The sequence below is a fragment of the Agelaius phoeniceus genome, chromosome 19 (genome assembly GCF_051311805.1).
Source record: "Agelaius phoeniceus isolate bAgePho1 chromosome 19, bAgePho1.hap1, whole genome shotgun sequence".
NCBI lineage: Eukaryota > Metazoa > Chordata > Aves > Passeriformes > Icteridae > Agelaius > Agelaius phoeniceus.
Window position 1 is genome coordinate 9,801,753 of NC_135283.1, and position 27,560 is coordinate 9,829,312.

The following is a 27,560-nucleotide window of genomic DNA, read 5'->3' on the forward strand; positions in this document are numbered from 1 at the left end:
CAGGCTTTTAACTAATAAACATTTTAGCTTATAATTGACACTTCACGGTAGGTTGGCCCCATGCCCACCTGTGACTTTCGCTCTCGGAAGGAGCCAGATGTGCGGATCCTGGAGAGCTGGACCCAAAATAACGTCAAACCTTCTCAGGCCAGTTCTTTTTTGCTGTTACCCATTGCCTTTTAAAATGTTCATAAACGTATATGTAAACATAAATATTTATAAATATATGTCCGTAAAGTTACCAGTGTTATCTTTTTGGATTCCACACCAGGGCCAGTAACCTGAGTCAAAGGTCACCTGAGGTGCAGTGGCGCTGAAAAGGCACGGGATAAAAACACTCAATACCCCAAGGGGACACTGCTGCTCACCCACCGCTTTTGCCAGGCCAGTGTACGGCGCCCTGAAGCTTTACACACACAAGAGTTGAAGTTTTAGGCACAAACACCCCTGTGCAGCCACCTGCTGCAGGCAGAGAAGGAAGAAATGAAAACAACATAAGGAAGAAGTGCCATAACAACACTTCCCGTTTATATCCTCCCACCTTCTAGCAATCTGTGCTTTAAGGCTTTTCTGGGACAAAAATAACTGTATTTGATGGCCATTTCTTCACATTTTGGTTCTATTTATGCCCTTAGCTTGTAACATACCATGACAATGTGTTTTACGGTTTCAGTGTATGCAACCTGAAACACATTTACTTTCATTTTCAACATATTGCTAGATAAGAACAAGGGGCATAAAACAATGAGTTAGTAAAAATTGTGAGTAATAACTTTCTGTTTATTTATACTGTTTGTGGACATTAATATCTTCTAAGTCACCTCCTTTATAATAAAGCAAAGCTGCAGTGTAATTTTTCCTCCTTTTAAAGCAATTCCACACTTATAATTATCCTTGCCTTTTTTTTTAATTTACTGTCAAGAAATTCACAGCATTTAAGATCTCGACCCCATACAGATCTACATAATGAAAATATAAATATGTTTTTTATCTGTTGCATATTATTTTCTAGCCTTTAAAAAAATATTGCTAAGAATAGAGCAAGGTTGGCAAAGACTAGAGGTGTGCATGATGTTGTCCTCAAAAGTAACACCTAAGTCAGGCTTGTTTATGAATAGCCACAGCTGTTCGACCCTCAGCAATTTGGAATACCACCTTGCTCAACCATTTTTGTTGTAATTAATTTTTTATTTTCAATAGTACTCCAACTTGACTGGTTTTGTTAATACTATCCCAGCAAATTTCTAGTAGAGGAATCTCCCCAGTTTTTTTTCAGTATAGACTTACTTATTTAATATGGCTTGTGAAAGATTTTTGTCCTCAAACACCCCTATTAACACTCTCCACCCTCTGACCCTACAGGCTTCCTGTTCCCGGTAAGTCTGAAAAAGATTTTTGCAAAGGCTGTAAAAATAAATTTTCTTGTTCTATTGCATTTATCTTAACACAGATTAATTTGATTGTGTTTGTATATAACTTTGTGGCTCCTGTTACTGTGCTGTTTAATCTTTCTAAGGCTTTAATGAATTGAAAAGACTAAACAAAAACACGGCCCCTGCCTTGTCTACACGCAGTTAAGTCTACAAGGAACTCCTTTCAATTTCCTTTGTAAAAAAACTTCCTCATTTTTCTGTTCCGCCCTCCTAAGTTAAACATCGTTGATTTTCCCGTGTTCTCTTAATTATAGCCAACACATGGAAACAAATCAACACAGCTTTGCAGAGCTGTGTATGTAGCAAACTGAAATCCGTGTTTAGTTTAGTTTCGATAGCACTGATCTGTGTTTGCTTACACACAACAAAAGCTCTTTTGTGTTCCTGAGATGCTGCGTGCACTTGGATTTGGATCTACAAATGACGCCCCTGCGCTGCTGGAGCTCACAGCACTGAGGTTTAATTGCTGGGTCGAAATTGGGACCTCATCTGCTTTTGTTGTGCTCAAGGAGTTTAATGATAAAGGGCACCATTTTTGCTTTCAACATGGAAAACCCAGAACTCCTAAGGAGCATGGAATACTGTTGCTCAGAAAGGAAATAACAGACTTTCACCATCCAACCTGCCCAATAAACTGCATGCCAGCAGCTAATACAGATAATTTCAATTATAGATTTTATTTTAAATAAAGGTTTTAGCTCTCCTTTCATGCAGAAATGCCTTCGGATTATCCTGTCAAACCTGTATCGTGGCAATTAACACCAACCCCCGGTAATGAACATACCGGCCAGCAAACGTCCCGGGTCAGCCTGCAAGGTCAAATGCTAGAACTTTCCCCCAGGTCAGGACGGTCCCCACCCGTGTTACCGAGGCAGCGCCAGCCCCGCCTCCCGTTCAGGTGACGAAGGCGGAGCCTCACGGACAAACCCCCCCCGCCCCTCCGCCGCCATTTTGCGCCCCCAGCCGCGCTCGGCGGCCGGAGCGCCCCGGGGCCGGCCTGTGCTGCCCGGGAGCCTCGGCCCGCGGAGCCCCGCGCCGGTGGCGGCACCGGCCGGGCGGAACCGGAGCGCCCGGGCGGGGAACGGCGGGGCCACGGCGGGGCCGCCCGTCACGTGACCGGGGAGCGGCGGGGAATAAATAGCACGTGACCGGGGAGCGGGAATAAATAGCATGTGACCGGCGCTGCGGCTCGGTTTTGTGGCACGGGCTCTTTCTCTGCTCCCAGTCCCGTTACAGAGAGGACCGGCCCGGCCCCGCCCCACCCCCGTAACACCGTCCATGACCGACAGCACCGGCCATGACCGACGCCGCCGGACACCCCGGCGGGTGCGGCCCCGCCCCTTCCTGCAGCGCCTGCCCAATGGACGCGCAGGCCGCGGTTTAAATGGCGGGGGCGGGCCCGGCCCGGGCGTTGGTACCGCCATGGGCAGCGCTGAGGGCTCAGGTAGGGCCGGGCCCGGGCGGCTCCGAGCGCGGCTGGCGGGGCCCGGCCCTGCGGGGTCTGTGCTGAGGCGGGTCCCGCTCCCGGCCCTGCGGGGTCTGCGCTAGGGCCGCTCCCGGAGCAGCGGCCGGCCCGGCGCCCGCAGAGCCGGGGGAGCGAGCCGGAGAGATTCCTTCTCCCTCATCACCCTCCCCCTCCCCGCTGGCACAATTTTATTCAGCTCATTATTTATTAATTTATAAAGCTCATCCACTCAGCTCATGTTTATTCATTTATAAAGCTGTCGTTTTTTTGTGTTACGGCTTTTTAAGCTCTTTGCGGTAACTGCTCCCTTCCCCTCTTTTGTCTTTGTTCCTTTCCTGGCGACACTTTTAACTTAATAAAGCTACAAATAAACAGCAATTCAAGTGTTCCAAGACATCGGCCTGATATGTAGGAGATGCTGCTTTAACCTTTCGTGCATCTGAAACTTAAAATAAAGTGATATTTGGAACATGAAGGAGGAGTTGAGAGATTGAAAAGCAACACCCGTGTGCAGGAGGCTGAAAACTCTACAAATTAATTTCTGTTGTAGTAATTCTATACTTTTTCCTTCCAAAGGTGACTTTTGCCTTCTCCAGTAAATTGAAGTTCTTAATGCTTGTTAAAATAAGCGTCCTTCAAAGCACATGGATCTCGGGTCTCAAAGTTTGGGGAAAATCACAATGTTAATGATCTCACTGTGCTCAAACAAGCAATTGGTGGGACCACCTCTGTATTCTTCTAATCCTTAAATAATTAATTACAGTAGAATTTACTTTTCATGAGGAGTATTTACATTGGCAGTGATGACATGGCCTGAGACTATCAGAGAACCTGGGTTTGTCAGAGAAGCTCATGTTTTCCAAAAAAGAACCTGTCATTTCTGGTCATTGATAAATGGTGTATCAAAGCTTGGCTTGTTAAGGTCTTAAAGTTTTGGAGTTCCTGGCTATGAGACCAGATGCAAATTTGTTTTTCATTACATGGAAAAAAAAAATTAACCTGCCCAGCCCGTGGTACTTTGGTGCTTTTCACCTCCCAAGTCCAGTTGGGCTATGATTGCACTTAAACAATATTTTATATTTTGGATGGAAGGGTCAGCCTGCTGTGTTTCACCACCTCTGGTGGAGTCAAAGACACTTACAGGTGTTGCCTTTCACTGTAAATAACCACTTCTTTATTTCTGACATTAATGTTTTTCTTCTGAACAGATTGGGTTGATGTTGCCAATGATCTTTGTAGGACCTTACACATAAACCAGCACATAAAGCATCTCTCAGAATGTGGTGCTGACCTGTTTGTTCATCTTTATGAGTCAATCTTAGGAGAAAAAGTACCAGGTAGGAATGATAACTGCTAAATCTGGTTTTTATTTTTGTCTCTGTGTATTTTGTAGTTAAATAAAATTGAAACTTGTAGAACTTCCTACAGATGTAGGGATTTAAAGTATTTGTATCCTTCCAAGGACAAAAATAGAAGATGGTAATTCTTTAAGAAGATTTAAGTGGTATTGGCCAATTTTATTTTAACTTTGGACTGCTATGAATGGCAGCTATGAGGATAGCCACAACAGAACTACTGTAAATTAGGCCTTGAAGGCTGTCTGTGGGCATAATACTTTTGAAGGATGTGAACTGGCTCATTTTATCTTACAGCAGAGTTAGCACTGAAGTCTGCTCTCATAAAATGCTTGGTACTTAGAATCTGCTAAAGCTGAGCTGTGATTTAACCCTGCTTTAACCCAACTCCACTGGACTCCAGTGACAACCACTAAGCAAAGGCTACACAATTACACATTTGCTTTGTTTATAAACTCTTATGTGTAAGAAGTGTCAGACTACTGATTGCAGAAGGTTTTAAGAGCACTGAGGTAACTGGCACCTATTAAAGGTAGAAGTCTTTTTAAATGTAAGCCCAGAACTAAAAATAATGTTCTCAATTAAGCAGAGTACATCGCAGTGCAATTAGTGTGTGACAGGGAAAGAAGAAGCCATAACACAAACTGCAATTCCAGTTTGATGATCTGAACTAGGTGTGTGTGCTGGGAGTGGAGGAGGAGAAATGCTTTAGTAATCTGTTCTTGAATTTAATCCTGATAAAACCCTCACATCTTCCAAGGGGTGTTACAAGTTTGTGCTCAGTATTTATAAAAGCTTTTGTAGGACCATATATGATACTTGGGCTTTTCATCAAGCACACAAGGTACTGAAACAATACTAGCTTGTTAGCAGAAATTAAAGCAGTTTCATTGTTAAGGTACTTGCAACAAGCGATCCATTTAAATAGTCTAAAATCTATTCTTTATTTTAAATAGATTTCATTGCTACTCCCAGAAGCCAAGAGGATGATGCACATAATGTACAGGCAGTAATAGATTCCCTGGCATTGGATTATTTGCAGGTCAGCTTGTCTCACATCACAGGTAAGTACTTGGTTTAATGAGACAAATGCAGTTGAATATTTGTGTGGTTTAATTTAAACACTTTAAGAACCAGGTGTTACACAGCTTGCTCTCATACTTGCATGGAATCTCTTCTATGGTATGGATGTCACCAGAACACTGAGCCTTTGCCTTGGACATCAGGCTATACATTGAAACAGCAAGCAGAGAATAAATAAGAGTAAGAAATGTTAAAGGTAACATTCAGCCATGCTTCATCTGGCTGCCAAAGTGTTACCTGAAATCTGCTATGGCTCAGGCTTGGACACTGGGTTTTAAGACATGACCCTGGAGTTTCAAACTTGTTAATATATTTTTAAAAGTTGGTGAATAAAGAGTTGAACTATGGTGTGTTATCTGCACACAGATAATGGCTCTCCCTGAGTATTCCTGTGTATGGTCTCACACTGCAAAGAATGAAAACTGCTTGATAAGGAGGATCTGACTTGGTGCCTGTACACAGTGGCTGGTGTTTGCAACCCTGCTGCCACTCCACAGACTGCTTCATGCTATAGTTTTATGTACAAGAAAAATATTAAATACCAATTGTCCCTGAAAATATCCCAGAATATTTATTTTGTGAGTGTCAGCAGTTACTGCATCAATAAACTTATTAGAAATGAAAATATGCAAATTTAGAACACTTAAAATATACTTTAAGCTTACCTACATAGTCATCAATAAGTGACCAGGTGTCTTCTGAGCTGACACCTTTACAAGAATTTCCAAGCACTCTTCTACAGGAAATGCCTTACTTTTGAGAATTTTTCTTCTGTGAAGTACTAATTATTAATATGTGTCATTACCTTCTCTTAAGGTGAGAACATTGTGAAAGGAGACAGGGAATCTATCAAAAACCTCCTTGAAATATTTGATGGTTTGTTGGAGTATCTTAGAGAAGTCAGTGAAACATCTTCTCATACTGGAGGTGAGATGTCAACCCAAAGTGTTTCCAATGTAGCAAAGATTTATTTGGGTTTTTTGGTTACTTATAACCTTGACAATGGAGAGAAGAGAAAGACAAAACTGACCTCAGGGGAGGAAAATTTCAGGGGTGAAGCTGAATATTTGCATTCCTCATTTTCATAAACAATAATAAAATAGATAATTTTCCCCCAAACTTACATAATCTTTCTGCTTCATTCTAGGCAGAAACCTACTCTAGACAATTCATCCTTTGTTAGTTACTTTTCAACCTATAAGCAGATGATTCAGGATTAGGAGTCAAGGAGGGAGATGTTGGCTTTAATTGGAAGAATGAGCAAATATCCCTTTTAGTTACTTGGAGAGAAGGGGGACAGCAGCCTTTCCTGGGAGAGGCTCCTGGGATAGGTCCATAGCAGGGCTTGTTTTGAGGAAAATGGGAAGAGAAGCTGCTCAGCCCTGCAGAGGCATCTCACTGCAGGCACTGCTGTCTGTCTCAGAGCTGGTTAAAGCTGTCACCACGGGCTGGGGCACCCAGTGACAGGGGAGAGAGAGCATTTGGTGCCTGAGCTCCTCCTGAGCTGCTCCAGAGTGGGCAGAGCAAAGGGGACAGTGGGGATGTTCACTGCCTCTGCTGCTCTTCCCTTCCCTCACACTGCCAGGTTTGTTACCCACTGCGGGTCAGTGGCTCCAGTTTTCTAGCTGTAAGTGCACAGTTTAATTCCTTTGAGGAAGAAGAAAGGTTTATTAATAACTGGAACAAGGGGATATATGGCAAAATTTACCATAAAAGCTGCCCCACCTCCCTACCTTCCCCCCTCCATGGGGAACATTACATGGCATCATTTTGGATTAAACACTACAGTGTTGATACTACACAAAAACTGTTGTGATGATAGTGGAAGTAGTACCTGTTAGTTTCTAGGTAGAAGTACTTTTCCTGGAAATAATTACCTCTTGGTTATGAACAGCTGAGATAAATGTGCTGTCCAGTGATGAAATTCAAATTGCACCTCAAGAGCAGCTGGCAAGCACTGCTGATCAACTTACAGAACAAACACTGCTCTCATCAGCTGAAAGGTAAGAACAGTTCTGAATGTTTGCTTAGACATAGTGATTGACTGTGAATCTGTAGAGAAATGAGTAGGTTTTTTATAGTATAGACACCTACTGATTGCATATGCCAAAAGGAAAGTGAGGTGACTCCTCTGGTTGGGCTAAAATTACATCTGGGACTTCTTTTGCCCTTGAAGAGTTGCTGATTTTGTTTCCCTTAAGTTTACTTTTTATGTGGAATGAAACAAAAACTTTGATCAGTTTTAAAGATTGATTCGTTCAGCTGAGTTCAGTGTGTGGTTGTGGCTCCTGCTCTGGTTTTAAGCTCAGTTTGTGGTGGTTGTGGCTCCTGCTCTGGTTTTAAGCTCAGTTTGTGGTGGTTGTGGCTCCTGCTCTGGTTTTAAGCTCAGTTTGTGGTGGTTGTGGCTCCTGCTCTGGTTTTAAGCTCAGTTTGTGGTGGTTGTGGCTCCTGCTCTGGTTTTAAGCTGAGTTTAGGTTGTGGTTGTGGCTCCTGCTCTGGTTTTAAGCTGGTTTTAAGCTCAGTTTACGTTGTGGCTCCTGCTCTGGTTTTAAGCTGAGTTTGCAGTGGTTGTGGCTCCAGCTCTGGTTTGAAGCTGGTTTGAAGCTGGTTTTAAGCTCAGTTTCTGTTGGTTTCTGCTCTGGTTTGAAGCTGGTTTGAAGCTGGTTTTAAGCTCAGTTTCTGTTGGTTTCTGCTCTGGTTTTAAGCTGGTTTTAAGCTGGTTTTAAGCTCAGTTTCTGTTGGTTTCTGCTCTGGTTTGCTCCGTGGCAGCAGGGCCGTTCCTGCACGGCTCCTCGGCAGCTCCATCTCGTGGGCTGAATGGGCAGAGGCTGAGAGAGGAAATATTTCATGGCTTTATGTTCCCCCCTAGGTCCCCGTCAGAATATTTCATTCAAACTTGTGATACAGATGGCTCAGGATCTACCAGTGAATTAATTAAACTTGGAGATACTGCTTATTCATTTTCCAAGAGAGGGGAAGGTGAGTTTGGGTGAGAAAAAATTTTAAGACTCTTCTCTAGTTAGACTCCTAGGCTTTTTTTTTGTTTCCTTTTAAAAAGTTACTTTTTTCAGATACACACAGTTTTAAATTCTTGTTAAAAAAACCCTAGACAACCCACAATAAGCAATACATCTTGCTGAAGTTAAAATTTCTGGAAGTAAATATTCCAGGCATTATTTTTCATGACTCCTGCACTAGTTTATTTGGATTAAGGTTTATTGTTTGAGTTCTAATTCAGTTCTACAAAGGCATTTTTTTTTCTTGTTCAGTAGAATAGGAGAATTCTGAAGACTTTGTTTCATTTGTTGCAGTGTAACATGTATTATTTAAAACTGTAAAAAATTATTAAGTTCATTCTTAAAGAAAACTTCTTAGGAGTGTGTGCCCCTTCAAAACTTAAAGGATGGCTCTAAAAGGAGTAGTGTGCAGATGACTTAAATGGAGCTCACTCTTATTTCATAATTTTATAAGAATATTCCAATTCTTCCTGTTCTTATTGATGATTCATCTCCTCAAGTAGAGGCATAAAGAAATATTGTGAATTATGAACATTTCATTGACTGGAGTTACAAATAAGAATTTAACAGACCTATTTTGAGCTTAGTATGGATTGCTGACACCAAGCAATGAGCAGACAATAAAATGTCCATCTCAACAGTTCATAGCAAGACACTTTATAGATCTTAATTTATTTTTTTTAAGCAACCACTTGTAGAATTTCAGATGCCTGTGCTCTGTCTAGCAGACAAGGACACGGAGGTAGAAGAATCTGAAAGCACAGAGGCTCTTGCAGCATTGCCCAGACAGTTCTCACAAAGTGAAAGGGGGACTGGAAATGAAAGGGAAGATGGTGAGTATTGATTCTTCTGACAGCTCATCCACCTGATTCTGATTTAGGGGTGTAGAGAACTAGGGTAGTGTGGAGGAGAGCTTTAGCTGTGAATGGAAACACTTTAGTCATGTTTTAAAATAAATTCTTTTCAGAAAAGCAATATTTTAGTCTCTCATAGTGGGCAAACTTCCATTATCTGGGGTATTTCTGCTTGGCTAGGATTTGGCTTCATCTAGGCTGGTTTTAATTTGTATTGTGGTTTGTATTCTTTTCTTTTGTGGTTCAAAACACTAAAAAGTCCTTATGGAAGATCTTCACATCCAAAATCATGTTCTCAAGGCTGAAAAACGTTACAGCACTGTCCTATGCAATCCAACAAAGGTGGCAGCTCACCTTTGCTATTGAGACACTTCCCTTTGCTATACACAATGCACAAAACGTGCTCTGCTTCCCCAGATAATACTGCAAATCCTTTGTGTTTGCCTCTTCAGGAGGGATGGAGGCTGTTCATGAGCCTCACCAAGGGAGTTTGGGTGTCAGTGCTACCAAACTGGGGGAGCCCATCCAGCAGGCAATTCCTCTGCTGCCCCCGTTCCAGCCCTCGGCCCCAGCGTGGAGAGATCCCCACAGCTCCCACAGACTGACAGCAGCTCTGCCTTGCACAGAAGCACTGAACATTCCTGCTGTAAGGAAAAACCTGCCCTTTGATGATTTCATTTTCTTTTAGTAACCAATACTGTTTAACCTCCTAGTTTACTTGCAGAATGGGAGTAGATGGTCCCTGAAGAACACTTTTGAATGTGTCAGAGTTTATTTCAGTTCCAGGAATTTTGGATTGTAGATTCATTCTTCACTAAGTGTCCAGAGAGGAATTTAGTTTGAGGGATGTGTTTATTTTATACATATATACAGACACATCTCCACAGTCAATGCCAGAGTTTGCAGTATAGTAAACAAAATAATTATAGTGATTTTTATCTATCTATAAAATCAGCATTGATTTCCATTTGCAGATAGATCTAATGTATTATGAGCTTCCTGTCAGCACTCTCCTGTGAATTTATAGAACACATTTTGCTTTTTATTTCAGATTGAAAAGTCACTTACCCAAAAATTTCCTCATGTTTCTGATGGTCTTCCTCCATCCAGAAAAATCCCTGGTGAGAGAAAATTTTACATCCTCTAGGGTAACTCTTAAATGTTATAATATTGCATTCATTTTTCCTGGCACCACAAAAAATATTGTTTTGAATCTACTAATGCATTTTTTTTTAAATTCAGCCACAAGTTCATATTTCTATCTCTGCTTTACAGAGAAACAAAAATAGGTTACTTTTAATCTGTTCCCTCTACTGGAAAAAAGTAATCCATGTCCCCAATTCAACTCCTTTCTTAGTTAATCCTGTTAAGATGGGTCTGGACCACAGAAACCTCTTCCAGCAGATAAGTCCCATGGCTGAGCTTATTCTGAGCAGAGAAACATGGACCAAACAAGCCAGTTTCAATTCTAAGAAAAAGCCATTAACTGCTATTGTAAAAAAGGTTTAGAAGCTATTTTTTTCAGTACTCATTTTCTCTGTTGCCTTGGAAACACTGCTTACCTTTTTTAGTTTCCATAGCATTCCCATGACACTGAACATTGAAGACTGGAGAAATTACCAAAATGAATGTCACAACTGGGTAGCCACAGTTGCTTTGTCATTCTGTTCTCTGAATAATTTGGATCCACAGGCCCTGGCTCACATCTTTTTTTGCCTTGTTGCCCACATTAACAGGCACAGTGCCATTAACTCACACTTGCCTGTCATCTGCTTCTGCAGTGGGAGAAGTGCTGGGAGGTGATGCCAAGGACAAAGTGACAAAGGTACATGTTACATCTTAATTTTTGGAATTTCAATCAGTATTTTTTGATTTCTGCCTAATTTGTCTGTTATCTTGTGGCACTTCTGGGCTTATTGCAGACCTGCTTTTGACTTTCTTTCCCCAGTATACAATCAGTGATGCAGTGTTGTCAGATTGTGATTGTGTGCAGTCTGTGAGTCATGGCAGTTCTTCATTCTTCCTGGTGTTTTTTGCTCCAAAATGTACAGAGCCAGCATCCACAGAGTTTATTTATCACAACCAACCAGTAACTGGTTATCTTGCTTTTTAATCAAAAATGTACAAAGCACAGGAGTACAGTCATGTCCTTCCTCTGAAGTGTATCAGCATTCGAAATTAGTAAGAATTTTGGGGGTTTTGGCAAATAAAACTTAGATTTACTCATTTTTAAAGATCCATTAACTGCTTATTATATTATCTCCTTATATTTTCTTGCATTGTCCTTTGCTTTTCAAAAACTGAATAATGCAAAACCCACAAACTGATCAGCACTTACCAATCTGTGCCCATAGAAATGTGTCTGTAAAGGAAGTTTCTTTCTCTGGAAACACAATTTTGCCTTCTGCAACCACAAGAGGTACTCACAGACTTTACTTGTTCCAATAGTTTAAACAGCTTTTACTTCTACATTGTCTCTGAAACTCATTTTCCATTGGTGCATTTCCCAGGATGTCCATGCCAAGCCCAAGTTCCTCCAGTTTGAATGGAGAAGTTACCAGGCAGAACTAAACCAGTGCAGCTAAATGGCACAGGAACAGGAGTGTTCTCTTTTGGCTTGCTGTGAACTGCAGCTCAGTCTGTACTAAGGGAAATTCAGCTTATTTCCACTACCTGGCATCAGTCCCAGGCTGGTGAGGTGGGATGTGGAGATACTCATGACCTTAACCTAACCCTGTTCTGGTTCCATGGCTTAGCTGTGAGCTGATCTGCCATATTTTCCTAGTCCATTTCTTTAGACATTCATTCTCCAATGCACACTATCTGCACTCAGGAGCCTGGAAATAGAGCTATTTATATATATCTATACTCACAGGGTTTGGGATGGTTCTATTACAGCATCTCTACTCACAGGATCTATAAAACCCTCATGCACTCATTTTCCTAGGTGCCTCTGGTATCTGAGTCTTCTACATCCACCTCTTCTATATCCACCTCTTCTGAGGAAAAGCTCTCACTGTGTGCTGAACAAGTTACACAAACCCCAAGACCTGAATCTCAGCACTGGCCTAGAGCAACAAGGTAAGTTCAGATTTTTGGTACTGAACCACCCTGGAACTTTGATTTCCATGGCCAGCCAGCCCCCTCCTCCCTTTTTAAACAAGATCTCTCTTTCCTTGGCTGTGTGACAGTGAAAGAATAATTCTCACAGAAAGATTTCCTGTTTCTCCTTACATATATTCATTTTGTTAAATATGTTATAGGCATTTCCACATTCTGCTTTACTTAATCCTATAAAAACATGCTTAGGCAAAAAGTGAGCTGGAATTGTGTGAGATAATGCTCATTGTCAAGTTTTTAGAACAGAAATGAAATCTGTCTGTTTTCTGCTTTAGAAAATATGAAAATTCCACCCCAGGTTCAGTTGAAGATTCACTTTCCCACAGAACAACAAAGGAGAAGGTGCCTAAGCAGCAAGAGTTTCATGAAGCATCAGAAAATCTGTCTCACAGGCTGAATGAACTAGATTTAGTAAGTGCAGTCTCTTCTTTGTTGAGCTGAGCAATGCAGCTTTAGTAATGCCAGTGGAGAGAATTAAGAATATCAGTGCAATGTGCATGAAAAGGAAATCTGCATCTCACACCTGGCTTTAGTTCATTCAGCTTTAGAACTGTCTGTTGAACCTGACCCCACAGAAAAACCTCTCTCCCTTAGATGTTGAAGAGAGCTTTGGCTGAGCACACCAGAGAAGGGGAGCTGCCAGAGGAGGACAGCCTGTCCCAGCACAGTGACAGTGCCATGGGCCGTGGCCGAAGGACAGCTGGGAGAGGTGACAATCCTTATGCCACTATTGGGATGGCAACAAACAGAAAAGAAACCTGCTGCACTGAATTACAGTTAGTTACTAAGTTCTGTATTGCTCATTCATTTCTATTTTCTTTTCTATTTCTCTTGTTAGTTCATTTCTTTGATCCAAACCTGACCTACAGTAACAGAATTGCAATCACATTTCTGTTTAACACTTAAAAAACCATGGCAAAAATTCACAAAGAAAAATACAAGTGAAACACAGCTGCAGTAAAAAAATGTATAGCAGGTGGGGGGAGAGACAGAATACAGCTCAGAGGATGTGGTTCTGAAATGAGGGCCTCACAATACACTTCACTGGGGTTTTTATCTCAGATTTGATACTCAGTGAATGCTCTTTCCCTGCAGACACACCACATCCAAGGTACCCAGGCAGGCCAAGGTCCCTCTCTCCAGCCTCACCCTTGTCTCAGCACCAGGAACCCAAACAGAGGGGCAGAGGAATGGGCCAGATAAAGACAATCCACAGCCACCTGCAGGAGGAAAGGGATGAAAGAACAAGAAAAGCAAAGGTAATTTTTGGATTGGACCTCACGGTAGTTCTTGCCAACAGTTATAGTAGAACCACAAAACCAGAACACTTTTGTGTAATGGGAGCATCTGCTCTCCTCTAGTAATCATATGCTGTTTTATCTGTAGCCTGCTGAGGAAGAGACTTAAACCCCGAATTTTGTAAAAAAGAGTTGAAAGTGGAAGAAGCTACTTTGACCCATGCAGCCACCAAGTTAACAAGGTGGTTGGATGGAGTGATTATTTCCTCTGACAAGTCCTTTTATTTTTGTTTTCTAGCTGGTCACTAAAGCTTATGAAAATGAGCTAAGAATTTTTGAAGCGAGGGAGAAGCGAAGAATTTCCAAGCTCAGAGAAGCTGCCAAGGAAATGGTAGGTGATGCACTGTTGGGATTGCTGGTTGTGTTTTGTTTGGTTGATTTTTTTCTTTTTAAATTTGTCTAGATGGTCTGTCCAGACACTTTAGGGAACAAAACCTCCTTGACTTCCAGTGTCATAGTTAGAACACTGTGCAACTGAATCACTTCCTAATGTTAAGTGCTGCAGAAGAGCTGAGGTTATGCAATGATGAGATTTAACCTTTATTTGAACCCTGACCTGCATTTTGTAAATTCTGGCCTTCTGGAGAATCCAATGCAAGATGTCCAAGTTCTCATTCTAAAGTCTGAAAGACATTTAAGTTCTGATGGCCAAACTGTGTTCTGTCAGTGTTTCCCTTCTCATACCTGTTCTCCATCTGTTTTACATCTGCTCCTAAGGAACAAGAGTACAAAGAAAATGTCTTTCAAGAACCTCCAAAAGTGTCTCAGCGAGTGAAAGTTTATTCTAGAAAAACCACACCTCAGTATCCCAAACACAGCCAGTGGATTCCAAAACGAGGGATCATGAAGCCAAAGCAAGCAGCTCCAAGTAAGAACTCAAAACTATACTTGGTGGAAAACTGGCATCTTTTGAAAGCATGTGTTGAACTCCAAGAATAAAGGCACCAGTCCAACATATACCAGTCAGCTGTAGCATTTTCCCTTCTTCTGACCTCTGTATGTCTGGATTTTTGTTAGGGAAGATAATGCTTGACATAAATGTAAACCATCAGTGCACAATCAAATTGTGACCCATTTACCACTTCCTTAAAATCCCTTGGATTATTTTCAGGGCTTTTTTCCATTGCTGCTACTCCTGTGCTTATTCCACTACAGTCTGAACTCTCCTTTTGTTATTTTTCTGAGCATGTATCAGATTTAAAATTGGGCCTGTGGCTAGAGCAGAGCCATGTACAGGTCACTGAGCAGTTTCTGTCAGGACCCTGCCTCTGTGGTGTTAATGCTGCCACTGGTTCTGCTGAGCAAGTGATGCTCCAAGAAAGCCAAGCTGCAAATCCTAGGCCCAGTTTTGGTAAGCAGCACTGTGCATGCCTAAGGATAAGATCACCAGATAATCTCCTACATATCTGAATGTTGCTCAGCTACACTGCCTTGTTTTTATTCCAGTTTTTGAAGGCCATATTCTTGGTAAATACCCTTTTGTTTCATCTCCCCATCATCTTTTCCTGCCAGAAAGATCAAAGATGTAATGGATGGCAATGAGCTGGTTGCAAACCAGTTTGTTTTGCACCTGTTTACTTGACCTGGATCTGTCATTGCCATGGCTGTGCTGGCTTTATTTTAAGTTGCTGCATCCAGAGAGAGAAAGCAATCACTGATTAGTGATGGTCACAACCACATGAAGAAAGAAAGGGATACCTGTTTTAGCTGGATGTGATGGGGGTAGGGAAATGACATCTGAGCTATGAAATCAATTCTTCAAAGAAACAACAAAAGACTGGGATTGCTTTCTCTGCTGCTGTACTGGCAGGATGAGAGGTCCTGCTGGGCTTAGCTTGACATGGTAACAGCAGCACGGTGATTTTATACAGTGTTCAGTGTAAAATATTTCTTGACTTATGCTGACACTGTCTGGATGAATTTACAACTAAATGTATTCTCCAGGAATTTATTGCTTACCTCTTTCTTTATCTTACAGTGACAATAAGAGACAATGACCTCCTCCTGCAGCTCCTGGAGGAGTTTCCCCACCTGCACATTTCCTCCCGTACTCTGAATAAAATGTGGCATCAGCAGCTTGCACAAACTGAGCACCTCAAGGCACCCTCTGCCAGACCTAGACCCAAACTCCAGAATGAAGTGAGTGCTCTCATTCTTACCTGCTGAATGTCAGCAGAGATACCCTGACAGGGCACCTGCACACCCACAGCACAGTGTGGGAGGATGTTCTGGGAGCTTGCTTAAATAGGCATGTACAGATTTACATAAACAGGTTCAACTTTTCATCAGCCACTTGAGTCTCATGGTCCTTCTTTGACACTGGTTTCTTGAGTACTGCCTAGGGCTGTTTTAAAAGCATTTTGTAGTTTCCACTGCTAGTTCTGAATGGTCTTTTAGTTTAAAAGTGAGTTATGAGATGCAAAAGTTGATTAACTTATACAAGGTAACTCTCAACCCAAACCCCAGAACATAGCAGAGGGGCAGTATTTAAACCTGCTACACAGAACAGCTTGTCCTGCAGCATGAGGCAAGTAATGAGCTTTTTTTAAACCTCCAGGTTGAACAAGCCTTGAAGAAACACGAGCTGCTTGCTGCAATTATTAAGAGAGATCAAGATCACAGCAAGAGACTGGTAGGTTCTTTGAACACTATTTGTTACATAATGCAGAGATTACACATGGAGCTATCTAAAATGCATATTCCCACACCATAAAAGTGGCTTTTTGTCTTATGACAACTTTAAACTTTTTGAGTAGCTGTGGTCTCAAAATGCCACATAATCTGTTTGTTGTGCAGCTCCGGGGTCATGGGAATGGAATATTATAATTATTATTATTATGACATTGCAGTGTTGCTCTAAGAGGTAAAACACATTCTAAAGAAGTGCAAGGAGGAGAAAAGTGCAAATTCTAAAAAAGTGCAAGGAGGTTGTGTTGCAGCTCCCTTGACAGTGACACAACTTCACTCCTCGGTGCTGATTAACGCTTTCCACCTTAACTGCAAAGCCGGGCTGGGGAGCAGGTCCTTAGTAAAGGACCCTAATTAGCACTGATTACCAAAGCTTTGCCTGCAGGGGTATCCGTGGGCAGTTTGGTGGTCTGACAGCTGCTGCTCTCCCTTTAGCAAGAAATCAAGCAGCGCATCCAGCGGCAGAAGTGGGCTCAGAACAAGGTGACCGAGAGGCGGCAGCAGGTGGCGCGGGCCAGGAAATACTACGAGGATTATCGGCTGCAGCTCCGGGCCAAGCTGCTGCGGGCCAGGACCCGCGAGGAGAGGGTGAGCACTGAGCACCGGGCCCTGCCCTGCAGGGGTGCGATTCTGTCCTGTCAGGAGCCCAGGGCTGAGGCTGAGGTCGGGTAGTTCAATGCTTCAGCAGAGCACAGAGCCAGGATGCAGTGGCTGATCAGTCAAGGCCACAGATGGAATGGTTCCTGCTCTGGAAATGAGGATCCAGTGCAGGGCAAACCACTGTGAAACAAGAAAGGATGATTTATGGGGCTAAGAGGAGAGAAAGGGTGAAGTAACAGGGCTGGTAACATGAGAAATTGGGGAAATGAGTTTTCAGAAACAGTAGGATTAAGAAGTTGTTCCTACAGTAACCATCCAAAGAAAACAATCTAAATCTTCAGTTAAGGGAACTGATCAAACAGGCAGCCTTGTTATTCAGTTGTGTTTGTAAAACAAAGTGGACTTTGTGACAGATATGATCTAATTAGGGCTGGACATCAGAGCGAGGGAAAGCAAAGAGAGTTATTACAACTCTGCAAGAACAGATACACAGTTGTCACCTCTCAAAATAAAAGATTAGAAGTTTACTGCATAATCCACTGGTAAGGATTTGAGAACTGTTTCCCTGAAGCTGTGAGCTACAGCTGGTAAGTGTCCTTGTGGAGGAATGGAAAGCCTGAGTCCAGGCTGGATTTCCTGCTGCTGGAAACCTGGATGAAGGTCGTGAAGTCAGACTGCAGAGTACAGGGTGGGTTGTAAATCACAGTGCATGTTCAAAGGCCCTGGCTTGCACAGTTGGGTCATCTGACTAAACTGACATGAAACATTATTTTATCTATCAAAATTTCAGCTAAATGAGTAATACAAATCTAGCTCAGCTGTATCTGCACCACCGTTTCTAGGTACATAATTGTGCTTTTTCATGGGCTATGGCCTATCCTCATGTAAACATCATTCCATCAGGAGCTAAAGCAGCTGAGAAATGTAAATGTATACTTACAGGTTCCTGGGAAAGTTTCAGGTTTGCTTTTTCTAATTGCTGGCAGATATTTAAAAACTTATTTGAAGAAGGCTTAGAAATTCAGAAGCAAAGACTGAGGGACCTGAAAGTTTATGCTCGAGAGAAGCGCGATGAGCAACGGAGAGAGCACCAGATTGAGCTGGAGTCCCTGGAGAACTACTACAAAGATCAGGTAAAGCTTCATCTGCATCAGGCACATCATATTTTCCACTTAGAAGTCCTTCTTTAATTAGTTCAACTCACACATGTGTTGTGTTTAGTTTTCCATGCTAGCAGAAGCTATATCTCAAGAATTCCAAGAAATCCAAACCAGAGAGAAAGCACAAGCACAAGTAAGTACTCTTCATTTTTTCCAATTGCCTTTTCTTTCTACATGCTGTGGCTAATGTCAGTATTTTCTCTTTAGATGCTACAAAAATCAAAAAGCGAAGTGAGATCAAAGATGGAAAAGGAAATACAGCAACTGCAAGCAGCAATCATGCACAATGATGATGACACCTTTTTTCAAGAACTAGAGGCAGACAGGCTGAGAGCCAGACTTCAGATGGCTTCCTTCCAGTACAGCCAAAGCCACTTCTTTTGACTTGGGTAAATGGCACTGCAGTCCTCCCTGGCTATGATCAGAGTCTTTGAGAGTTGCTGTAATGGGAAGATGTGTGAGGCTGTTTTTTTCTTTAGAATATCTGTTCTGTCGTTTTGACCTGTCAGGAGTGTAGCTGCTGGGCTCTGGAATGTCCACAGCACTTTTCTGATCACCAATAAAATTTCTGAACTACTTTTTACCTTCCTAGCAAGGCTGGGGTGATGTTGGGCTCTCCCCAGAGGAAGCTGGGATGAAGTCAGGGTGCTTTAGTGAAGTTTTCCTGGTGCAACACTTGGATGCTGAGGCTCCTCTGCATCTGTGCTGGGGCTGTTGCTGCTAAGCCAATCTGACACCATTAGCCAGAAATCATGGATTGGAAAGGTCACAAAGCACAAGAAGATCTTTGAAAGAACATCAGAGGTTCAGGTTTCCTGTGAAAGGCCAAGTTAGAGAATGCCTGCAATAAACCTGACATAAGTAACTGGGAATTTAAATATATCAAGCAGGGGAAGACTTCTTCCACTCCTGCTTCAGTTGTGTTCACAGGGCTGGTGTTGCTGCCTTGATAAAATACAAAGCATATAAAATACTCTTTGTATGCCACAAATGCACTGGGAAAAGGAATTTGAAATAGAAAACAATGCAAATTCTTCTAAAGCTGTACATGATCAGCTTCTGCAAGAGGTGAGCCCTGGGAAGGAGCTATGGACAGCATCCCTGATCTTCCACAGCCCACACTCACAGGTGCAGCCTCATTACTCCATCTTCACACTGACAGAACCAGAACTAAAGAATGATTAAATATTCCACCAGTCAGCTTTGACCTTATTTCAGGCTGTAAGTTCTGCTTCCAGGAGAGCAGGAGCTGCCAGCAGGCACTGCAGCTCCTGTAGCATCTTGCAGAGCTATAAACAGTGCAGTGCCCAGCAGGAAATCCAGGTTTCACCAGCCAGACACTGGGGAGCTGCCAGCACAGAGGGATGAGGACTTGAACTGAGAGCAATTGCATAAAATCAAGCTGATATTAATGAAGTCCATTACTGATACAGCCTCCTCTGCCTGACAAAAGTGCAATTCTAATTCGTTTATCTTGGTAGTAGAACAGTTCTTGCTTAAAATTGCAGTGTGAGGAGTGATACAGGAATGCTGGATTTAACTGCACTGTACATACAACAGTTAAAGGTTGCCATGAGGGGGTGTCTTGATGGAACTGACAACACACAGAGCATTCACACTCACTCACTGAAAAAAGAGTTAAACAGGAGAAAAAGCCCCCAACGGCTGAAGGAGCTTCTTTTACAGATTAAACAAACCAGCCAGCTGTTACAGCATGAGACACCTCACTGCAGAAATGCAGACCTAAAAACCACCAAAACCTCTCCACAAAACCAGGAACACAGAACCCTGACCTATCCAAACCTCTTCAGGAGTTGCTGTAAGCCTGGCTAAATTGAAGCCTTTAAGGGACAATATTTATCACCTAAGTTGATCAATTTTAGCAAATCTTCACCAAATTTGCCTTTATTTCCCTCCAGGAAGATGGTGCAGCTTTGCTCAGTTTTGAGAGGAGTCTGTTCATCAGTTCACCAGTGCTGAGGTACAGCCCTTGCCAAGCCATGGCAGTACCTGAGAGGCAAAGTCAGAGCTGCTGTGTTTGTGTTTGAGCAGAACATTCAGCACCCTCCTCACTGCAGGTAACACCATAGGAAGTCACCAAGTTTCAAGTATTTTCTCCTGAAACAAAGTACAGTTACTTAAAAATGACATTGTTACATTTAAAGATTTAATTAAGAAAAACTTAAAACTTTTAAAACCATTGATGCTGTGACAGTGCAAACAGCATACAATTTATTGCTCAACTTCTGCATGGGTACATACATTAAGTACTTAAAAACCATTTTATACAGATTTTTTTTTTTTGTTAAAGCTCATGTAACAGCTGGGTGAAAATACAATGATACCAATGCTAAAACACTCTGTAATAAATACAATGGAAATGATAAACTAAGAACTGTCAGTTTGTGGAGGAGTAATTACACTTGTATAAACTAATTACAACTACAGACAAAGAACTGAGGATGTGCAGAGCCTGGAACCTACTACATAGTGTAAAGTACAACAAATGGCACCTGTTAACTGTGTGGTGCTGTTTAAAAAGATGCTACATCGAGCTGGAGGATGGTGCTGTGACAGAGGAGCAGAGCTTGAACTTCCATCCATGCAGCCTTTTAAACACACCAGGAGTTCAGTACACATGTAGTGTTGTGGAACAGGAATTTCAAAACAGCTTGTGTGCTCTGGACTTTAGTACAACACAAAAATTTGGTACAAATAAATCAGTTTAGGGAAACTGAACCTATGTGCAAAAAAAAAAAAAAAATTAGAATACATACTGTACAAAGCACCATTACAAAACTCTTTACACCGAGAAATTAAATCCTCTGAAACTCAACTGTGAACTGTATATTTGAAATCTACAAAAGTCACTGTTCATAATTAAACATTCATAATGAAAAGCAACAGCATAAAACCATGATGTGACATCTCTCTAAAACAACTAAAGACTGGATAAAGTAAAACCCAGTAAGAGGGACACATTGAAATAAATATTCACATTAATCATGGGGTGAAAGTCCAAGGTTAAAATGCAATATTAGGCTTAGCACCTTTTTGAGGGGAAAGTAGCTGACATGTTCTTGAAACAAAATTTTGGAAAGGAATCAACCCTTTACCACTTTCAGATAAACAAACATCTGACTGGGTGATGAGGTGCTTTAGTTAAAGCTCTCAGTCTTTATGAAGGTAGAAAGGCACTCAAAATACTTGGTATATTCATCCTCATCTGTCAGCTATGGAAAGTTCAATGCAGATTTGTCTAGTTTTGCCTATAATATATTAAATTTACAATATCTGTAGCAGTTTAAAAAAATTCTCAATGCCATACAAAAATGTTTAGTAGAAAACCAGATGTACTGCTAAGGCTGCTGTGAAAATGAATGTAATTATCAGCTGATCTCAGGTCTCTGTTCTGCAGAGCTCATCTCCTCCCTCCCCAAAGGTGCTTTTGTGACAGCAAGGTGACCATAACTATGCATTCAATAAATCCACCAGCCAAATTTCATATTTGCCATGTTCCATGCCCAGGGAGGCTGTGGCCACAGGCTGGGCAAACACAGGGGCTAAAACAAAAAAAACCCAACCCCTTAAAAAATCACTTCTGTCAGTTCCATGACACTGGGGTGAGTCCTGTGAACAGCCCAGGGAAGTGTCTGTAAGAGCCCTGCAGCAGTCACTGAGCCTCAGAGCTGGCAGGGGCTGAGCAGAGCTCTGGGCAGGGCTGGAGTGGCCCCACCATGGCAGCACCTGGAGTGACCAGCTCAGGGCAGGAACCTGCTGGGCCCCCCAGAGCTGCACAGGGGCAGGGTTACAGCTGCCACAGCTGCCTGGGGAGCCCAGCAGGGATGCAGAAGTAGCAGCCCTTCAACAGGAGTGCAGGAGTCCACTGGAAAGAAAAAGAAGAAAGGGAAAGGGAAAAGGAGAAAAGAAAGGGAAAGGAGAAATGAAAAGGCTCTGCTGTGTTTCCAACCTGGCTGTCCCAGCAAGTCTCTTGGCTTTCTGTTTCCATCCCTAAGTAGCCTCATCCTGCAGCCAGCCCAGAAAGGGAAGCAAAGGCCCTTGGAACAAACCTGCCAGCAACAGCTGTACAACAGAAATAATCAAACCAACATGTGGCTTTGGCTCACCAGATTCTCACCACAATTCTATAAAAGTAGTCCCTTGCCCACTATTCTAACACACAACATCCAGTAGTATTTACTCACTGTGGCAGTCAGACTTGGCAGAGCAAAACTGAGTTTAAGCTCCACAGAACAGACAGTAAATAGCTGGTTCACTGTGACTTACACTGCAAACATGGAACAGCTGCTTACATCCCATCCCTTCAGCATTTTCAATACCTTTGACTTTCTTCTCATTGGCAGTGAAAAAATAGTGCAGATTTGATGATTAATTGTAACCTAAGTTACAAAAACACAACACTGATTGGAAAAAAACTGCTACTTATTCCAAATATTCTCATGGCTGAGAGGAGAAGGGCACTGTCTCTGAAGCAGCCTGATTTATCCACACACCAAGAGCAGATCAGACAGATCTCAGCTGAGAATTTCCAAACTAACATCAAAGTTCAGTTCCCTCTACTGGTAGTGCATTTTATTCCCCTTTGAAGAGATCAACCCATGCTATAAATCATATATATACTTACTTCCATCCCTACAATCAATAAATTATGTGCTCTTACAACAACCTCATTTCCAAAGCACATTACACATATTTCAGTCAATACACCATTTTTCCTTAGCTGTAACTTAAACCCACGTGTCATGAGCAGCTGGACAGAGATTACAACATGTTTTACCTGATAAATCTTTAGCATCAACAAATACAGAATATGATTTGGCTGCATTCAAACAAACTTTGGTTGACTGGACAGGATGGATTCTGGAACAAACTGCTGACAGGCTTCTGCTGGCAAAGCCCATCAGTGCTTCAACAGCTGAAAAATGCAGTGTTTTAATTTAAGGTCAAAAGCAACAAAAAGTACTCTTGACAGACTTGTTAGAAAAATGCTGTTTAAAAAAAAAATCAAAACATCTACTGTTCATTAAGAAAAGGTTATTCCACATGTAAACACAAGGACTGTACCAAATAGTCTGTGTCACTCACTAGAAATTCTGCTGGAGGAATCTGACAAGTGATATAAATAGGACCCCAAAACGTCATATTCGGAATTCCTGCTTGAAAAATATAAAAAAAAGCCCCTGTGGCAACATTTACCTGGAATTTACATTGCAGAATATAATGGTTTACTATAAGAAAATGCAGTTAACATGTAAGTGGCTTTCATTAAAAAGATTAATGATTCTTTCAGCCAATTTTATGCAAAGTTAGAATAATCCAAAATATTTTTTTTCCAAAAATAGCAGGTATAGATGCTGTTCAGTATCATACATTTAAAACAGGCTGAAACGTGACTTGTACCGACTGCTGAAGTTGTGTCTTGGTATCTGAGAATAGAAATCAGGTAGGCAAATATAATAGATTACCTCTTACAAAAATAGTAGTAGTCTTTAAGTATAGAATACTGCTTAACTGTTGAAATGTAGGAAAAGTCAGCATTCTGTATGTTCAAGATATTAGTTTTTAATAGCAGCTGAATGATCCTATGGCAGGAACCACAGAACCTATTTTCTTGAAATAAAAAAATTTAAAAATTAAAAAAAAAAATCCAAAAGTTGTCCTTTCCCTCCCAATGTCCTAGTGTAGAAAAGGGAAAGTTTCCTGTATTTCAAGCATTTCTTGAGTCTTGGCTGAGGGAAGGAAGGGCTTTCTGGCTGACAGGAGTATAAATAGAGTGTGGGAGAGGCTGGCAGGGTCATTCCACAGCAAAGCCACAGGTCTCCTCGATGGCCGTGAGCAGCTTCTCGTAGAGCTTCTCGTAGCTCTCGTAGGCAGGAATGTCGATCCTGTTGAAGCTGGGGGGAAGCACAAGCACAGAGGTTTCAGCTCTGCCCCACCTCACTGAGCTGCAGATGCTGCCAGCAAGGCTTCACCAAGGAGGGGAGGCCACCCAGCTCCATTAAACAAAAGCCATCTCCAGATTTCACACCTCTGCTGCTCCCTGAGGGACAGCTTTGATTATGTCATAAAAGACAAAAGAAGTAAAACTGCTCCAAATACTCTGACAGCAGATTGGTCTTTAAGCTACAGATCACAAGAGAGAACTGAGAAAGCCTTACCAGGTATGAGCTTTAGGCAAATTATTAGTGCTGGCATCAATCTGGTGTATTGTGAAGAGTCGTGGGCCTGCAGCACCTGAAAACCCAGAGCACATCTCTGTTACTGGGTGGAATAACATGAAATGCCTTTGGTGCACTGCAACAAGACAGCAACTAAAATACAAAGAGAGGCTCTGCACCAAGGCAGATGAAATCATAAACAGGCAGGGAAAAACTGCAAAGTCCCAGTGGTTGTGAGACAGACCCCTCCCTGCCCACCCAGACAGCTCTGCAGTTATTTAAAGGAAAGGCAAGGAAAAAAGCACTGATCAGGAAGAATAAATCAGCTTTTTTGCACAGTGTACTGAAAAATTCCAACAGTTTTTAATTTATCTTCTCTCAGCCCTCCTATAGAACAAAACTTACACAGCTGTACCTGTCCCTGTTTTATAACAGGTCTTGAACAGTGGCTAATTCCACTGAAATCCCACAGTGTCACAATGTCAATTCCTTATAATTTTATTAAATTAATCTGACTACTAGAAATCCCTTTAATGTCTCTGCTAAAGAAAAAAGACTGCAGCACAGCCATTGTTTAGACTTGATCTGCACTGAAGATGCCACAAAGGACAGAAGCATCTACAAATGTCCCAACCTGAGCAAAACTGGAATCCTGGTCTGAGCAGCCATTAAAAATACAATTCAGAGAGTCACTGTTTCTCATGGGGACTCTGCTGTTAAATAGGAGTCTGAGCTTGAGTTGTGTTACTGCATTTCAGTCTAAAAGAGCTGTACAACTGATGAGGGCTTGTAAAAGGTAGGAATTAAAACCCTGGCTTCTGGAACCCCTCTAAGATCTGAGCTGATCCCAACCTCCTGCCGGAGAAGGAAGTGAAGAAATGAAATAAAAGAGCCATTTGCACCTGCCTAAGAAGGTACCAGACACACAGAGAAGCTGCTGGTGATTGCAATCAGCCATTGAAATGGCTCTTTAGAGCCGCAGGGCAGCTGCAGCCCCACCTCCAGCCATGCCCGCGCTCCAGCGCAGCCCCGGGCGTTACCTTGGAGCGCCTTGAAGCCCTGCAGAGGCACCCGCGAGGAGCCGGTCACGAACTGCAGCAGCCGCGCCCTCCTCTCCTCGTCGAAGAGCTCCACAGCCTTCCAGAACCACTTGACGATGTTGCTGTCGGGGGTACAGTGTTTTAACCTGGTATTTGCCTTCCAGTCGTTAACATCGATTTTTCCCAGTCCACAAATGATGAGCTGTAAATTAAAAATGGATTTATTATATTATTTCATCACTGGTATAAAAGTGGGTTTGGAGCCAAATTATGAAGAAATTATAGTGGAAAATGGATAGATTTTATACCAAAGGCAAATTATAACTTCTCCCTCATCTTAAGCAATGCAAAAATATATTTTTCTTGTTTTTTTAATTTTACCTCTGTACACAAACCATTTCTCAAATGGTCTCAAATCAAATTAAAAAGAACCCAAACAACCACTTCAAGCTTAGACAAGAGGGCCTTGCCCTGTCAGTTAAACAGAAGCACAGATTGCACCCCTGTATAATTCACATTTGACCTCAGTATTTCTTTCAGGAGCATGGCCCAGGGTGCAGTTTGGCTGGTCCAGCTCTGGAGCCCCAAAGGAATCTTGTTCCTGTGACACCACACAAAGGACAGAGCTGACACTGACACTGAGCCTTCAGTGCTCCTGAAGGGAGATCCACAATGGATCAGGTTCAGTCCAGGGAGAATGTGATCATAATTCTGAAGACATTTTTATGACTAAGAACAGTGGACCTTCCCCTTTCTTATTCTACAGCTGCAAAATGGTTCAGGGTTAGCAGCATGGCTGCCTCACTGCAGGGAGTGAGAATATTCAGGATAAAGGAGGAGCAATCACCACGTTCCAGCCCAGGGATCACAAGCACATGTGAATAATTCACCTGTGGCTATTTTACATGGCAACCCCCTCAACTCCACAGACTGCAATTCCATTTCAGTTTAAAGCAAGCTTGGGATCTGTGGATTTCCTTCAGAGAATATTTTTTGGACGCTGATCCTGACACTCTGTAGCACACTTATTTGTGACAGCACCTTTCCTTCTGCTGGATTTACAGGACCAATGGAGTCTGGCAAAACTGAGCTCTGCAAAGCCCAGGTGCCTGACACCATGCAGGGCAGTGCACTAAGGGCTGACAGCCTGTTCTCCTGGCAGCATTGAATTTCACATGAGGAAACTGCCCTGGGAGAACTCTGCACCAGGACTCTGCCAGAGCAGTGACACAGCCCGAGGTCACTGCAGGTCCTCAGAAGGCTCAGAGGGGTTTGAGCTACAGGGGAGCCACTTGTGCAGTTGCTGACAGCTGTCACCTCCAGGAACATTGCCACAGCTCTCATGGGAGGCACCCCTGAGCTGCTCAGGCCTTGCCCTGCCCCTCATCCCAGCTCAGAGCACACCAGGACAGCCGGGACTGCCCCACATTTCACAGCTCTGAGAGCCTCATTACACCTGACACACAACAAACACTGCTGCACTGACCTCCAGCTCCTTCTCATCAAATGTCTTCAGCAGATGTTGTGGGATTACTTCATTAAATCCCTTCTGCAGCGCCAGAAACTGAGCTTCGATTCCTCGTAAAAACCGCCAGTTCACATAAAGTCTGCGAGCAAGTGCAAATTGGGTTTGTGGAGGATGTATTCAAATACAATAAAGCTGCAATTCCATTTATCCAGCCCCAAACCACGGCCCCACTGACAGGATTACAGCAGAGCACTGCACAACCCCTCAGCAAAACCCAACAGCACAACACTGACAATTACTTCAGCAGTGTAATTGTTGAAGTAAATCCAGCATTCCTGTATCACTTCTCACACAGCAATTTTAAGCAAGAACTCTTCTACTACCAAGATAAACTAATTAAGAGTTGCACTTTTGTCATGCAGAGGAGACTGTATCAGTAATGACTTCATTAACAGCTCCTCCCCAGTGTAGGAAATCGAAAAGAGCCCTGGGAAAAGCTCCTGATGTACCTGACATATTCCTTTTTGTTCTCCTCAGTCACGGGGATGCTTTTGCCGTTGGGTTTCAGCTCGTGCTGGATGATCTCCCCGTAGGCGTTGTGCTCCACACAGAACGTGTGGTCCAGGACCCCGGTGATGTCGTTCTCACTGGTCCAAAGAAAAGCAGCAAATGACTGAGGGAAAACATTCTGCAAATATATTACAGCCATGTTCTATCTGACAGAAGCACAGTTTCATTTTTCAATGGCATTTCAAAGTCCTGCCTGGATGCAGAAGGTGAACATACAGTTTTACTATATT

The 27,560-nt window shown here is 42.5% G+C and overlaps 2 protein-coding genes and 1 long non-coding RNA gene across 12 annotated transcripts in view; 1 reads left to right on the forward strand and 2 right to left on the reverse strand.

Annotated features, from left to right (window-relative positions):
* The first annotated feature begins 2,378 nt into the window (after nucleotides 1–2,378).
* On the forward strand, nucleotides 2,379–20,170 carry CEP95 (centrosomal protein 95). 9 transcript variants are annotated; one of them, XM_077188439.1, is made up of 23 exons: nucleotides 2,380–2,877; nucleotides 4,107–4,235; nucleotides 5,210–5,317; nucleotides 6,153–6,263; nucleotides 7,231–7,339; nucleotides 8,206–8,315; nucleotides 9,079–9,186; nucleotides 9,660–9,853; nucleotides 10,259–10,328; nucleotides 10,944–11,032; nucleotides 12,155–12,288; nucleotides 12,603–12,738; nucleotides 12,922–13,036; nucleotides 13,423–13,586; nucleotides 13,864–13,956; nucleotides 14,343–14,493; nucleotides 15,604–15,764; nucleotides 16,183–16,257; nucleotides 16,749–16,901; nucleotides 17,900–18,046; nucleotides 18,135–18,206; nucleotides 18,281–18,462; nucleotides 19,993–20,170. In XM_077188439.1, the coding sequence occupies exons 1-22, from the start codon at nucleotides 2,712–2,714 to the stop codon at nucleotides 18,455–18,457; spliced, it is 2,772 nt and encodes a 923-aa protein (XP_077044554.1). In that variant the 5' UTR covers nucleotides 2,380–2,711; the 3' UTR covers nucleotides 18,458–18,462; nucleotides 19,993–20,170. The 9 variants fall into 9 exon arrangements, 8 of the variants coding, with proteins under 8 accessions (XP_077044555.1, XP_077044554.1, XP_054500869.2 ...); XM_077188440.1 differs by lacking the exon at nucleotides 19,993–20,170 and having other exon boundaries at nucleotides 2,379–2,877; nucleotides 10,989–11,032; nucleotides 18,281–18,656; XM_054644894.2 differs by lacking the exon at nucleotides 19,993–20,170 and having other exon boundaries at nucleotides 18,281–18,656.
* LOC143695521 (uncharacterized) lies at nucleotides 10,041–11,509 on the reverse strand. The gene is made up of 2 exons (XR_013184800.1): nucleotides 10,770–11,509; nucleotides 10,041–10,325 (listed from the first exon to the last, which is right to left on the reverse strand). It is a non-coding gene; the product is annotated as an uncharacterized LOC143695521 (long non-coding RNA).
* Nucleotides 20,171–20,262: 92 nt separating the features above from the next.
* SMURF2 (SMAD specific E3 ubiquitin protein ligase 2) overlaps nucleotides 20,263–27,560 on the reverse strand; it is a 61,325-nt gene continuing 54,027 nt past the window's right edge. For both annotated transcript variants that reach the window (XM_077188444.1, XM_054644909.2), the window contains 5 exons: nucleotides 27,270–27,407; nucleotides 26,779–26,899; nucleotides 25,293–25,494; nucleotides 24,253–24,328; nucleotides 20,263–23,988 (listed from right to left, as the gene is read on the reverse strand). In XM_077188444.1, coding sequence (XP_077044559.1) covers nucleotides 23,889–23,988; nucleotides 24,253–24,328; nucleotides 25,293–25,494; nucleotides 26,779–26,899; nucleotides 27,270–27,407 — 637 coding nt within the window. In that variant the 3' untranslated portion in view covers nucleotides 20,263–23,888. The remainder of the gene's footprint in view (nucleotides 23,989–24,252; nucleotides 24,329–25,292; nucleotides 25,495–26,778; nucleotides 26,900–27,269; nucleotides 27,408–27,560) is intronic.

Coding starts and splice junctions, on each gene's coding strand:
- CEP95 (XM_077188439.1), top strand. CDS start 2,712: ATGACCGACAGCACCGGCCATGACCGACGCCGCCGGACACCCCGGCGG. Junction 11,033..12,154: donor CCAAGGACAAAGTGACAAAG/GTACATGTTACA, acceptor TCATTTTCCTAG/GTGCCTCTGGTATCTGAGTC. Junction 15,765..16,182: donor GACCCAAACTCCAGAATGAA/GTGAGTGCTCTC, acceptor TTAAACCTCCAG/GTTGAACAAGCCTTGAAGAA.